The sequence below is a fragment of the Aptenodytes forsteri genome, unplaced genomic scaffold (genome assembly GCF_000699145.1).
Source record: "Aptenodytes forsteri isolate BGI_AS27 unplaced genomic scaffold, ASM69914v1 Scaffold192, whole genome shotgun sequence".
Taxonomy (NCBI): Eukaryota; Metazoa; Chordata; class Aves; order Sphenisciformes; family Spheniscidae; genus Aptenodytes; species Aptenodytes forsteri.
This window is the reverse complement of record NW_008794891.1, coordinates 1,074,783-1,089,033: the sequence shown is the minus strand read 5'-3', so window position 1 is coordinate 1,089,033 and position 14,251 is coordinate 1,074,783. Positions and strand designations below refer to the sequence as shown.

The 14,251-nt window shown below is 43.7% G+C and overlaps 1 protein-coding gene across 1 annotated transcript in view; it reads right to left on the bottom strand.

Annotated features, from left to right (window-relative positions):
• DTNB (dystrobrevin beta) overlaps positions 1-14,251 on the bottom strand; it is a 200,928-nt gene that overhangs the window by 55,596 nt on the left and 131,081 nt on the right. The window contains exons 14-17 of the mRNA XM_019470972.1: positions 13,700-13,785; positions 11,207-11,320; positions 6,993-7,089; positions 149-169 (exon numbers count right to left, since the gene is read on the bottom strand). Coding sequence (XP_019326517.1) covers positions 149-169; positions 6,993-7,089; positions 11,207-11,320; positions 13,700-13,785 — 318 coding nt within the window. The remainder of the gene's footprint in view (positions 1-148; positions 170-6,992; positions 7,090-11,206; positions 11,321-13,699; positions 13,786-14,251) is intronic.

Genomic DNA, 14,251 nt, shown 5'->3' with positions numbered 1-14,251 from the left:
GAAACTGATAAAGGCTGCTTTCAAATTTACAAGTGAGAAAGACCCCATGTTCCCATGATTTATTTGCACACAAGCCAATTAACAGAAAATTGTTTTCATGCAGAAAGAAAAAAAGAGTTAGATCACCTACAAAGTGAAGTCAACTTACTGCCTGCTTTTGCTCTTCTTCCTGTAAATGTTGGCAAAAGAAAAAGGTGAAGAGAGAAACAGGATAGATTAATTATCATATGAAAAGGAAACACACACAGAAAATGCACAACAGACCCAATGGAAGAACAGAGCATGGCAAATTGTAGAAACATCTGCAGACACGAAAGGAAACAAGGACGTTAGACACAAGAGCCGTGGTGGGAAAGCAAAGGTGTCATTTGTTCTACTCTCAAAAGAAGACTCTTGTCTAAAATGGCCTTCAGTGTTGGGATGGATATCACAGTATGGACATCTTGGATATAGGATAGGATATCCAATGGATATCTTTTCTTTTATGCAGAACCTTTACTGGCTTCTCTTCCTACCCCGGACTCAGAAATGCCTCCCTAGCTGTCCTCAAGGCAAGCAATGTCAGACTACCATCCTCTAAAGTCTGGAAACGCCATCTGGAGTGTGCAACCGCTGCACGGCATTCGGTTCCCTGCGTGCACAAATCTGCCACCACAGAGACCCAAACTGTCATAACCTGAGAGGCAAGATATCACCTTTTCGGTCAGAGAGTGCCCGTTACCACCGGGCCTGCAGGGACCTCTGCAGATGGGATTCAAAAGGGCAAAGTAACGAGCGGCGGGCAAGCGGGTCTGGAATGGGAGGGGAGGTAAAAGCACCAAAGATGCGGAGTAAGGACAAAGATGCAGAGAAAACATTTTCCTTTGCTGCAATGCAACGTTTGTCAGTGCGGATCACTACTAATTTGGAAGACCAAAAAAGGCAAAATATGGATGAATTTATCCTCTTTTGAAGCAGAGAAACATACACTGTGATCCTGCTGGGGCAGTGGGGTCACATTCTGACTTCAACTATATGAGCATTCCTGGGAACGAGCAAAATACCACATAGTTGAGAGTTTCTTTCATAATTCAAAAGTTTTCATAGATTTTGTCCTCGCATATATAACCACCATTATGAGTCCTGCGGGCTGTTCTGTCTGCGGGCTCGGTTGTGTGGAGAGGCACGGCAGTTGTGGTGCAGGTAGCAACACTGTGCATTAAAAGAAAGGCTGGCAGCATGTTTTTGATGACTCTCATGTATGCAGAAATAGCAGTTACAGCTTTTTCAGGGTAACAGTGTGTGTCCCCTCCCACGGCGGCTTTGCAGGTACTGCCAGTGCAGAGGGCAGCAGGACCACTGGTCAGCATGTCTCCCCAGAAATTCAGGTCATGGAATTAAAATTCACGGAATAAAAGCTCCTTCTGGCCTTGAAATCCATGAACTCATTTATCCACCTTCCCTCATTTATTTCCCGTCTGAGCAGGATTAACCTGAACCTGTCCCTTAATTTAGAGCAGCTTCTTCTCACTGACCACTGCACTGAAAGATGGTTCCCTGACTGTGCACCGAGGGCACTACAGAGATATCTGGGAACGACTGCAGAGCATTCCACATTCCTGAGCAGATACTTTCTGTTTTTTCTCCCAAGACTTGGTGTTCTTTCAGGTGTGTATTTCGGCACGGGGGTGGCGGATGTAGGGTATGGATGGCCCCACTGAGCCACGGCTCAACGTCAGCTGCGGAGGCCAGTGCTGCCCTCCCCACACTCCCACATGTTCCCAGTTCCTCCTACCGGCGCTGGGACTCGCAGGACCAGATGGTAAGCCAGGTCAGGGAAAAGATCTTAAATGATCTCCACTCTACAAAAAAAGTTGTTAGCTTGAAAAATGAGGCTTTAGCATTAACTACAGATGTGAAAAAAAATCTCAGGAGGCGTGGAGCTTTGCTGGAAGGACTGCGCAGTTATTAGATAAATCATCAAATCAGCTAGTGAGGAAATTACCATTGAGGAAATGGGAAAAGTGAAATGGGATATGTCTGCTGAATATCCGTTTAGCTGAAAGCAAAAGTCCTGCAAGAAGGCAGACAATCATCACTGCCGACTACTTATTAGAAGAGTGCCAGCTAATGGCACTGGGTGTATTACAGAAGACTTCGTGGAAAAAAGGGAAAGCTAAGCCAACGGCCTGGATGAGGAAAAGAAGACAAAAAAATATTGGAAGAAAGTCGCTGACGACAGTACTGATGGGTCACTGGCCACCGTTCAGCCCAGACGGACAGGCTACCTCTCACGTGCAAGGGGCTTGGTCTGCTTAACTAAAGACTGGCTGGAGCGGCCAGGAGGACAAGAGATTAGCAGCCAACGGGAGCCCTACGGTGGCCACTGCAGCAGCCCTGCAGACTCAGAGGCTACAGTATCAAACGAAATTGTGCAAGGGCCTGTCCTCTGGCACGATCTGCACACGTCTATGCTATTAAAACCCCTTATCACCCCAATCGGGGTGGCCTTATCCAAACTGCCCCCCAGGAACGGGTCTGGGCACCTGAACACCTCTGGGTGGTGGTGGGAAGTGGTTTGGGAAAGCGCTGGTAGCTCTGACCCAACGGTACGTCTGCGACCACGCCAACAGCAGAGCAGGCAGGTAAGTGCCTGTCCAAGGAACGCGGTCTGGCACTGACGAGCTCACCCGGGCAGCTACAGCTGGGGTCTCACAAGTGCATGGGACGACACAGCAGAAGATACCGATGACAGCACTTACTGAAGAGCTGAATGACCAGAACTCCTCCTTCGGGGAAAACCAGCAACAAATTCCTGTAAGTGAAACCTCCTCACAGGAGCGTCAACACATGTCAGCAATAAGATGTGGAAGGACACTCGATGCAAAACCCAACCTTAACTCTAAATTGCAACGGCGTGGGTAGGTCACTGTGCGGGCTAATAAACATCAGAGCAGGACACTAACCACTAATCAGAGGCTTTGATCACCTCTGCACTAGCAACCAAAATAGTCGAGGGCCTTTCTCGGCTCTGAGGCCAACTATCACAGCATGGCTCGCCATGGGAAAAATGGATGAACCTCCAGAGAACAACCATCTCCTTCCAAATACAGGCTTTCCTCTCTCTCCTTTTTTTACAGAGGGAGCTGAGGTACCAAACTTTCAGATAACCAAAGTTAGGTAAGCTGAATCCAGCTCTAAATGGTGAAATGAAGGCAGCATTAAAAATGTAAAAAATACTGCATAAGAAAATGGAAAAAACCATAAAAGCTTAACAGCTGATGTAAATTATAAATGAAAATTTTTGAAGTGCACCAAATGATGAGAGAAGCTAAAACTTTGTGGGAAAAATTAATGTCTGGCAGGGCTAAAACCACCAAAAAGGAGACTTTGAAATGAACACAAATACCAGAAACAAAACAAAGCCTTGAGGTGGTGTGTACTGCTTCTTGATAGTCATGGTAAAATTCTTAATATGGGAAGAGGAATTAGTACTTCTGTTCTGTGTTTGACTAATAGTACTTTCCCCTTGTAGTTTCTATCAGCAAACAGTGAAGTACTTTCCACTAATAATGATAAAAGCTGTTAAAAAGTATCTACTAGGAATAATATTTTTAGATCAGCAGGCCTGGGTAGCTTGCAGCTGGGATTCTTAAAATAATTACATGAGGAGTTATCCGGTTCAGTGAAGGTAATCTTTAATAGATCTTGGAATACCCAGGACTGGAAAGTGCTGTGTTGCACTGATATTCAAAAAGGGAGGTAAGACAACTTAAATAAGCATAAACATCCTACCCTGTCATTAATTTATTCAAAGTAACAGAAATGCTGATACAAGACTCAACTAATAAGTAAAATACGAAGCATTATAACTTCATGGAAAAGAGGTCTTGCCAAATAAATCTGATTTTGTTATTTGAATGTATTACAAGTTTGGCTTCTAAAGGAACTGCACAGATGTAATATATTTTCATATCTGCAGTTCCTTTAGAGGCCAAACTTGTAATACATTGTGATTAACCAGTTAGCACTATACAAAATAAATAAAGCATGGAGTAAGATCTGGATAACCGACAGCTTTCAAAAAGCACTCACTGGTGCAGAAAGGCACAAAAAGGAAAACAGTGATGAAGAGTGACGAAACTCCTCCTGTAACTCTCTGCAAAGTGTTGCTAAGATTCAGAGAAGAATTCAACGTACAGTTTTTTTTTTTCCCAAATTTAAAAAATTGTATTAAAAATACAAAGAAGGCAAAGAAATCAACCATAAAAAATACTGAAGTACAGTATTGTGAGAAGCTCAGAAAAGCTCTACCTGTTTAGCTGATTTAAAAAAGAAGATTGAGAAGTGCCTTCACTGCGATGAGTAAGTAACTGCGTAGGAAAAAAACCAGGGGTGCTGAAATACTTCTTAATTTAATGGAGGGAGAACCACATGTACCAAAGCCAATGGGTGTAAACTGAAGCTAAATACATTAAAACTGAAAATGAGGCATAAATTTTTAACTGTGCAAGCAAATTTGCATTGGCAGTGAATTTTCCATTTTTGATTTCTTCAGTTCAAGAACAGATGTCTTTCTGGAAGATGCTTTAATCAAAGAGAAGCTGCCAGGCTCCATAGAAAGCTAAGAAGGGGAAATGCAAAGAACCATATTATGCAACATGTAGAACCGAATAATTACGATAGTCACAGGCTCGTAGGATAACTCAGGTTGGAAGGGACCTCAGGCAGCCTCAAGTCCAGCCTCCTACCGGGAACAGGGTCAAGTGAATCTCAGACCAGGTTGCTTAGAGCCCTATCCAGTTGGGTCTTAAAAAACCTCCAAGGACGGCGACAGCACAACCTCTCTGGGCCCCTGTTCCACTGCTCGAGCACCCTCACGGGGAAGAAGTTTCTCCTTATATCCAGTCCTATTTGCCCTTACAGTTTTTAAACAATTTTGGGAACTGGGAGAGTTAATTAAAAGACACTAGATTTATAAATGAAAAGTCTAGTAAGAGCCAGCGTCTAAACTAACCTTCTGTTTAATACAGTCTAGAAGATTTCATTAAAGAGTCTGTCAAGCTCATAATTGAACTGCATGATTCAACTTAGCGAATGGGTCCTGAAAACGTTAGTTTATCACATGTGAGTCAGCTATGGTTCCCTTCCCTCTGCTGCGATCCTCTTTCCTCCCTCCTATGTCTCCCCAGCTGCAGCACCTGCCGCTTGTGCTCGTGCTCTCTTCCCTCTGCAATATCCTGCAGTAGCCCCCGTGCCCTCCTCATCGCTGTCTTACCGACACCGATATCCTCTGCTGCTCCACGCAATGCCACGTTCACGTGTCCGGCCAGTCGGGCAAGAGGAAACACACACTGTTCGGGCAGCCGGGAGATGCGAGTACGATGGCCGAGCAGGCAGAAACGGCAGGCGTGCTGCCTGCCTGCCTGCGTTTTTGCCTGGTGGGTGGGCAAAGCTCTGCAGGTTGCTCTGCAGCCCGCGCGTTGTACAGCTTCAGAGCAGTGCATCCGAGAAAGACGGTCCACCTGGCCTCCCAGGCTTTCGAGGTGGAAGAGCAGAAAGTCAGGCCAGACGACAGAACAGCCGTTCACTCTAATGAGATGACAGCATTTACACCAGGTCGTGTTTGGGAGAATTAATTTGTGAAGGCTTACGAGTGCTTTGAAAATAATAGGGTCTACAGAAAACTCACACCAGAGCATGTCACCATGTTAAAGGAGATGTCCAAACTGACCTTGTTGTAAAGAGGCTTCTCGAATGTGTGCAAGAAAAAGTTTAAAATGCTCAGACTGTGGCCATCTGAACCACGAAGAATCAAACTGTTTCTGATGCAATGACTTTTTATACTTTCCTAAATCTGTAATTCAGTTTTGGAAGCTCATTTTCAGAGATATCACACTTCAACTTACAAAGGTTTTGGGTCTGAAGAAATAAAGGTGAATTTATCAAGTGATTGTCTTCAATATTTTTAACAGGCCGAACAGGAAAAAATTACAGTGTGCAGAACCAGACTTAAAAAAAACCAATTACTTCCCAAATACTAATACTAACTATGTGCTCATCTGCACAGGGAAGCTAAATAAAACAGGCACCTCTGAAGAGTATTCGATCATAGCCTCTTGTATATATATTCCTATTCCAGAATGCAAGTCTAATCTGAAGGCTGACTGCACTTTAGATCTACAGACGATGTGAATTCATTATCACTTTCAAGTGCAGACAAGCTCTAAATTTTTCTGGAAGATGTGCCTAACCTATAGATCTGTTAATCTATAAATCCCCGCGCTGCTCCTGTCAGGTCATTGCTGTGATCTCTCTCCCACTTCTTCCATTGCCTATAGTATCGTTGTCGCTTCTCGTCTTAGACCAAAACCTCTTTGAGTAAGGACAATGTCTTGCCATTCACTTTACAGAGAGGCTCTTGTCCAATTTAGAGAACGGAAAGAATAAATGCATAATAATATTTCAGACTATAGTCATCAACTACGAGCTCAACTCTAGCGGGACTCTATTAAAAAAAAAGGACCCTCATCAGAAATCCAAACGATAACAGGTACTATAGATCAGAGCCAACACCATCATACTCCACAGACATCGCAGGGTTAGTGTAATATCACCTGGTGAAACACAGCACCGTGCCCCTGGGGAGTCGTGTTCTGTACTGCAGTGAATACAGTTTCCAGTTTATTTTCCAGTTAAAGTTGGAAAAACTGAATTATTACCCGGAACAGCATGCAGCTGATTACCAAATCGAATACTTCTTTAAAGCCTTCCAAATCTTACGGGTTCTTGATATTTTAACCAAAGCAGCCGCCTATGAACCTGAATGCCCATTAACCATCGGCACCAATACGCAGAGCCAGTACGGAAATGACTTTTTGCAAATTCCTTCTATTCCTCGTGAAGTATTTATAAGGGTACGACAGCAAGGCAGGAATCTCGGAGCAGCAACAGTGAATTCCCGACCTGGGGAAGAGAAGGATGCACTGCATTTCTGACAGGAGATGGCTTACTTTGAGCAGTTTCATCAGCCCTTCAAGCTGCACCATCAGTTCTCTTCTGCTTTCTTGAAGTGCAGACATCCTCTGCTCTAATTCATCCTTCCTCTGTCTGTTCAAATTACATGAAAAAAAGAGTCAGAAAATAAACTTTGGGTATTGCAAAACCACTTCAGGAAATTCACCCATATAACTGTGTCTTTGGTTTTCATCACTCCCCCCTGCTTCCAATTTAAAAAAACAGAGCAAAGTACAGTACAATGACCATGAAACCTATATGTAACAATCAGGCTTTTCACTTAAAATCCAGAAATCTACGCTCAACACCTTGGTAGTAGGAAGCCCTTTTCAAGAGCACTGCATTTTGAGAAAAAAACCCCACTTTTTTCTTCCTTTTCAGAACTCTTTTAACGCCAGACCCTCCCTCCTATGGGAGGAAAGACAGACAAAAAAAAAAAAAAAAAAGAGGAGAAAAGGCTGCAGATGTTTGGAAAGGAAAAGCTATCACCTGTCTGGATGGAGACTCGGCAGAGCTATTTCTGTCCACCAGTGTGACGTATAATCTTTGACATATTTGCTGTACCAGAACCCAGGTAACAAGAAAAGGAGATAATAAGTGACCTTCCCTTTCCTTGGCATCAGAAAACCACTGTATTTCTACAGATGCCTATCTGTGAGATATTTAAGGAAATATGACTGGTTTTATTTTCTATTTTAAAAAAATAAAAAGTGACCAATATAAGGAGAAATTCAAAGATGAACTCTCCACATGTCAGAAGTTCAGTATCTTACATGATTTAAGAAATGCTGGGCCCCACAAATCACAAAAAAACCCCCAGATTAGACAGGCTTATTTCTTCATCTACCGTTATTTCTGTGGACATAATAATGTCTTAATCCAAAGATAAAGGCACCACTTATTATAGACTGAATTTTTAAATGTCTTAGATTCTATCTATGTTCTCATGTGATATACTACAGATAAGTCATTCTGGGAATTTTAATAACCAACTAGTTTTAGAAACAGCAGTTGGACATCAGAATCTGGAAAAGAAACAGGCCATTTACTTAGTCTGAACACGTCTGTTGAGTATGGCCTGCTTTCACTGTGGTGACGTGAAAATGGCATTCCACAAGCATACACCCCAACCAGAACACTGCTAAGACAGCGTAACAGAATTAACTTGTTTCTACTCTGGTTCTTAAAAGGACAGAAGACTGTGAAGTATTCACTATCCTGGGTATCTCTTTCAACACCTTTTTGTATTTTGAAGAATGTGGTTATTAAATGCTGGAACATATCACAAAAATAAGGCAATAAAGAGAAGATTACACATGCCTGGTCACCTAGCATGTGTTAAAAACCCACCATGGACATAGCTTTATCTGTCTACACGGTCCTTTTTCTCTCTCTAGGTCAGTTCAAGGTCCGTAGCTTTTATCCCATAGTTATTTAATATAACATTCCAGTTAACAACTACAAATAATGTAAAAATCAACATATTAAATAAGTATAGCTCTCCAAATGTAGTTGTTAATGAAGAATCAACATCAATGCGTATGTCTGATTTTGGCTGATGTTATTCAGTTTCTTTTTCAATGACCTCCAGTGAAGAAAGAGGAGGTACTGTTTGTCAAGGACAAAGGGTGTTAAATGCTTAAAAAAAAAAGATATGACAGCCCCTAGGGACAAGTGGAGAGATGCCGTTTGAGGCATACGCCTGGGGCAAACGGCTCGTAGGCACCTGGGTACGAACGAGCATCCTGAGGACTTGCAAGCAGAAGCAGCCAAGCACACCTGCGTTACAAGGCAGGGATCTGCAAGGACGACGGACCCAGCCGTGCTTCTTCCAAGGTTACGCTTGCCAGCAGCGTGGTAGAGCTGACTCATCTTTACGGTCTGTGTTCTCTGCAGATTTTTAAACCTGGGACACGTTGGTTTTCCATGGATTACCTTTCTCATGCTGTCACAGCCTAAATTCTACACAGCAACCGAGATCATTTGGTAACATGTGCTTAGATATAATCAAAGGCAAGGTCATCGCATAGTGCTCACGCAGGCTTGGGGAATGTCTCCTCGTCAGCTGTGACTTCGTGAAGTACTTTCGCATCACAGATAACCTGCTAATTGTGAACTTCCAGTGTGATGTTATACAGTCAAGAAAACGAATGTGCATTTTGAATTTATTAATGAGAGTGATGTTTGGTGGTAAGAAAGCTAACACTAGTTCTATCTATAGCACCAGTGAGACTACGTATGAGATACTGCAGCCAGTATACTCCAGCCTATATATAGAAGAGATGCAGAGGACTTAGAGAGAACCTGACAGCAAGCTAAAGGGGTAGCTGGAGATCTGGCAAACCTGCTTTATGGAGAAACTGAAGACGTTCAAGCTATTTACGCAAGATGAGGTTAAGAGGGGAGGGAATCAAAATCTCTAAATACTCACACACAAAGAGGAATTTTGCAAAAGGCCTTTTTAGCCCAGTAGACAAAAGCACGGGGAAACACAAGGTTTGGAAAATGGCACTAGGCTTATGAAGGTTAGAAATAACGTGCGCACTTCTAGTCCACTGAGCACAGACGAGGCACAGAAATTAACTGATGATCACATTAACAGTATCGGGGGACATGGTGTTCCTTCCATCTCTCAAATGAAAGCCTGAACGTCTGTCTTACATGGATGCTGTAGCCCGGTCAAAAAGGGTTCTGTAGGAGCGCTGCAGGGAGAAATTTCCCAGCCTGTGTTACATAGAAGGCCAGACTGGACAATCATGATGACTGGACAGGCTTTACATGCTTAATTCAACCTTTTTTTTCTTTCGTAACTCTTCTATTTGCCAGTGGTGTTTGCATATTTGAAGGCCAGAAATGGCTACAATGACCATTCAGCTTTTTTCTCTTTAGCAAAATACAGGCCCTCTAATTCCTCCTGGTTAGCTCCGTTTTGTTCCCAGTAACCTGTATTTTTGGAAGAGCGTCTTCAGGAAAGACATCTAGGGACTGAAAACCTTATCGCTGCTCTTGAGATTATTGCCTCGCTTTAAAAAGCATGTGCTTTATTTGGTCTGAATGTGGCTGGTTTCCAGTTTAAGCTCTTGGTTCTTATATCTTTCTCTGCTGGGTCAAACAGCACATCAAGTTGCCCCGCAACCTCTTTTTTCTCCACCTCTTGCATAACATTTGTGGGTATCTATCTTCTGCATCCTCTCCAGTTTTTTAAACATTTAAAAAAAATATACATAGCTATGTAAAGCATAAAGCTAGAAAATCTATGAGCTATTATCATTAGGTAACAGAATGAAAAATATCAGTGCGATACCAAAATGTACTATAATGTAGCGAATTCTGTATGAAAAAGTAATGAAAGAAGTTGAAAGCCTTAGATTTTGCAATACGGGGCTGGATTATACCTTGCAGACACTGCCTGCAGTTGCAGTAGCTCCATCCCGAGGGCACTGCACTTTATGGAAAACCTTTAAACATTCCTGGGAAGCACAACAACCGTGCCATTTCCTACGCGGGCAGGAAAAGTTTACCCCAACGAATGATAGACAATGCAGTTTGCAAAGAGCTCCTGCTGCCAAGAGCTTAAATTTTAGAACCTACTTTAGATCAGAGATGGCATTTTTGAAGGTTGAGCTCTAAATTAACTAGTAATAGAAGATGAAATAAAATATAGCCAGAGAACGCCCTTGTGACTACCCAAACTATGAAACACTTTATTCTATAAATACTGACAATTTTTCCCTGTCACTTCAAAATGCAAACTTAATCAAAGAGGCTTTGAAGATTGTTCTCCAACTTTGGATGTATGTCTGACTATCTGTAGGTATGAACTTTCGGCGTTTCACTGACTAATCAAATAACTGACATTTATCTTCAACTCCACTCCTTTGGAAAAGAAATAATAAGCAGTTAATGCCATTTCTGCTAGTTTTTCTCATCGGTTTCCTCTTTACAAACAGTTTTCTGAACTATACAAATAGAATTCATTTTAAGAGACATTTTTATTTACTTCTAAATCCACTTAAAAAAAGGCCAAATTGCAGTATGCTGTCAGTCTTCAGGATTCAGCATTTTAAATAACCCTTGAAGGTCACTGACGACACGCTGGTATTAGCATATTTCCCCAATCACAGCCAGTGCTGTCTGTGCCACAGAGCAGGCTCCGCGGGCTGACTGGCCCTGGTACCGAATGCACACGAGCTTTAGATATTTCTTTTACCGTAGAAGCCGGAGTTCAGCCAATAAAGTCGGGTTCTGCTGGGCTTTCTCAGGGGTGGGCTGAGAGGCTTGTTCATGTTCCAGCCTGAGACGCTGAATTTCTTGGAGTATTTCTCTATAGAAATGACAGAGGGGAGATTAAAGAGGAAAAAGGTCAGTCTCTGCCCTGCTCTTAAATACTGTTATAGCCCTTCAAGCACTCTTTCTGTCAGTCCCCAGCCTAAGTACAGCAATTTTGTTCACGTTATGACTGGCACAGACTCAAACCCAAGACAGGTAAGTTAACGCAGTCCTACAAATTGCTGCAATATACATAGAAAATTTATTACTTAATAAGAAGTATGAAATCACTTATGTGCCATATGCTGGCAATGTCTCTCCAAAACCATTCATGCGGAATGGGCTAAAAGACTGTTCTAAGAGGAAAAAAGTTCCCTTTTCAGCATAATCTGCATTGCACATGCTGTAGGAAGGGCTCTGAAGCGGCACTGCCAGCATCCGCGGCCGTGCTGGCACCGGTTGGCTTCCCACTCACCTTTCCAAGGGCTCCTGGCAAGTCAGCAGGAATAAGGAAAATAACAGCTCATAGTAATAGAGACAAACTCGCGAGGTCTCACAAAGGGAAGGCGATCAGCCAGCTTCTGCGTAGCCAGAGGTGAGGGAACGTAGCACTGACGGCCAAGGACTCACTTATTGAAATGGAAATGAAATCCTTCTGAGAGTGATGATTATAATCTCTAATTCTCCCCCCTGCTCTTTTTTAAAACTGCTGAGCTGCTCTCCTTGCAAGGTTTCATACCAGCACTGATTGAGATCTCCCTTATCTGTGATCTCGACGAATAATTTCAAATACCTGCAAGGTCTTTTGGTAGCGTAGTGAAGCTATGATGCTTACATGGTGCAAGGATCGAGCTGTTCCCGTGCTCTCCAGGAACTGGTTCTCCTCCAAACTAACCTTAAGAAGTATTTCTACCTGCTGTCCTGGGGGTGCCTTGGCAAGGGGCCATGCAGGCAGCAAGCTCACGCACGCCAGCTGAGGTGCAGCTGGAGCAAAGGACGACCCGAGCATGGCTACGAGGCCAGTACATCATCAGACATCCCGAGAGGCTCCGTAGGCAACCTACAGGCTGCTGGTGCCGTAAGGCACATGGGGTTTGCAACTGTTCAACGGCTTGCTTTTTAGTGCTGCACCCTCTTCGTTTCTCTTAGCTGGAGAAACATGAACTCGAACTGTGGGTGCTGAAGAAGCAGGTAATTGCAAATACAATATTATGATAAAAACAGAGTGATCTCTTCTTAACAGTCTCTCTGGAGCAAGAAGAATGATTGAATCATAGAATGGTTTGGGTTGGAAGGGACCTCTAAAGGCCATCTAGTCCAACCCCCCTGCCGTGGGCAGGGACATCTGCAACTAGATCAGGTTGCTCAGAGCCACGTCCAACCCGACCTGGAATGTTTCCAGGGATGGGGCATCCACCACCTCTCTGGGCAACCTGGGCCAGTGTCTCACCACCCTCAGCGTAAACAATGTCTTCCTTATATCTAGTCTGAATCTCCCCTCTTTCAGTTTAAAGCCATTCCCCCTTGTCCTGTCGCAACAGGCCCTGCTAAAAAGTCTGTCCCCATCTTTCTTATAAGCCCCCTTTAAGTACTGACAGGCTGCAATAAGGTCTCCCTGGAGCCTTCTCTTCTCCAGGCTGAACAACCCCAATTCTCTCAGCCCTTCTCCATAGCAGAGGTGTTCCAGCCCTCTGGTCATCCTCGTGTCCCTCCTCTGGACCCGCTCCAACAGGTCCGTGTCTTTCCTGTGCTGAGGACCCCAGAGCTGGAGGCAGTGCTGCAGGGGGGGTCTCACCAGAGCAGAGCAGAGGGGCAGAATCCCCTCCCTCGACCTGCTGGCCACGCTGCTGGTGGTGCAGCCCAGGGTACGATTGGCCTTCTGGGCTGTGAGCGCACATTGCCGGCTCATGTCCAGAAGAAGGAAACCATCTCCTACAGCCCATCTCCTGTTTCTTCCAGGACTCCCAGTTTCTTCAGACTTTTTTGTTTTCCAGCAGAAGGAAAAAAAACACTCATTCTTCTCAAGCTGAATTTACCCACCCCAGCTTTTCAACCTGCTCGCTCCACTACATCGCAGCTGATTTATTTTCCTGCTGCCACCTGAATGGCTTACCCTGCTGCGAGAAGTTTGCTGGGTTTGCAGATAGCAATGCAAGATAGCAATGCAGCTCCTGATGCTCAGCATCAGTTAAGATGATTTTAAGAAGATCAGTGAAGAAGATCAACCTGCTCCCTGGGGAATCAGGGCACCGCAGCTGCATCCGCACTGAACTAATTGGTTAATGAGGCAGCTACACCTTTCAACAAAAGATCTAGGAAAACAATCTGGTTAATATAATACAAAAGGTTAAAAACAACAAAGCACAAGGACTGAAGGCACTTCTCTCCTCAAATGTTGTTCCTAAAACAATACTGATCAAAGCTTGCGGTTTACCTGTTTTTGTTTTCCAGCTCTGCTATCAGCTGTCTTTGTTGTTTATTGGCATCAAAGCTGAAACCCAGGTCTGCTGGTGGGCGAGGCTGGTGGATGAGGAACAGAGAAAAATTAGACGAAATATTCATTACCTGTTACCACATATGACACAGTTTGGATCCAGCCCCGTATTTCCTGAATGCCGTGGTACAATACTTACAGCCCAGGCTGCAAAACTATGAAAATAGCTGTGCTGAGATGGACTACGGGGGCACATCGAGATGTGGTTTTACAGCTGGCTTGGTCTGATCTCATGGGTGGGTGGCTGCTGAAAGGGTGACCTGGCTCATTGTCCTCACTATCCATCTGAAGAATTTTATTTGCCTTTTTTTTTTAAAGACCTTCAGAAAAAAATACACCATACTTACCTGTTCCTAAAGCACCGACAGGCTTCCCTGGGAAGAGATGCAGCTACACCTTTTATCATAAAGTCTTCTAGTGAAACACTGACCTTCCCATATGTCAGCTAGTGAAGAATCATAGAATCATAGAATCATAGAATCATAGAATCAT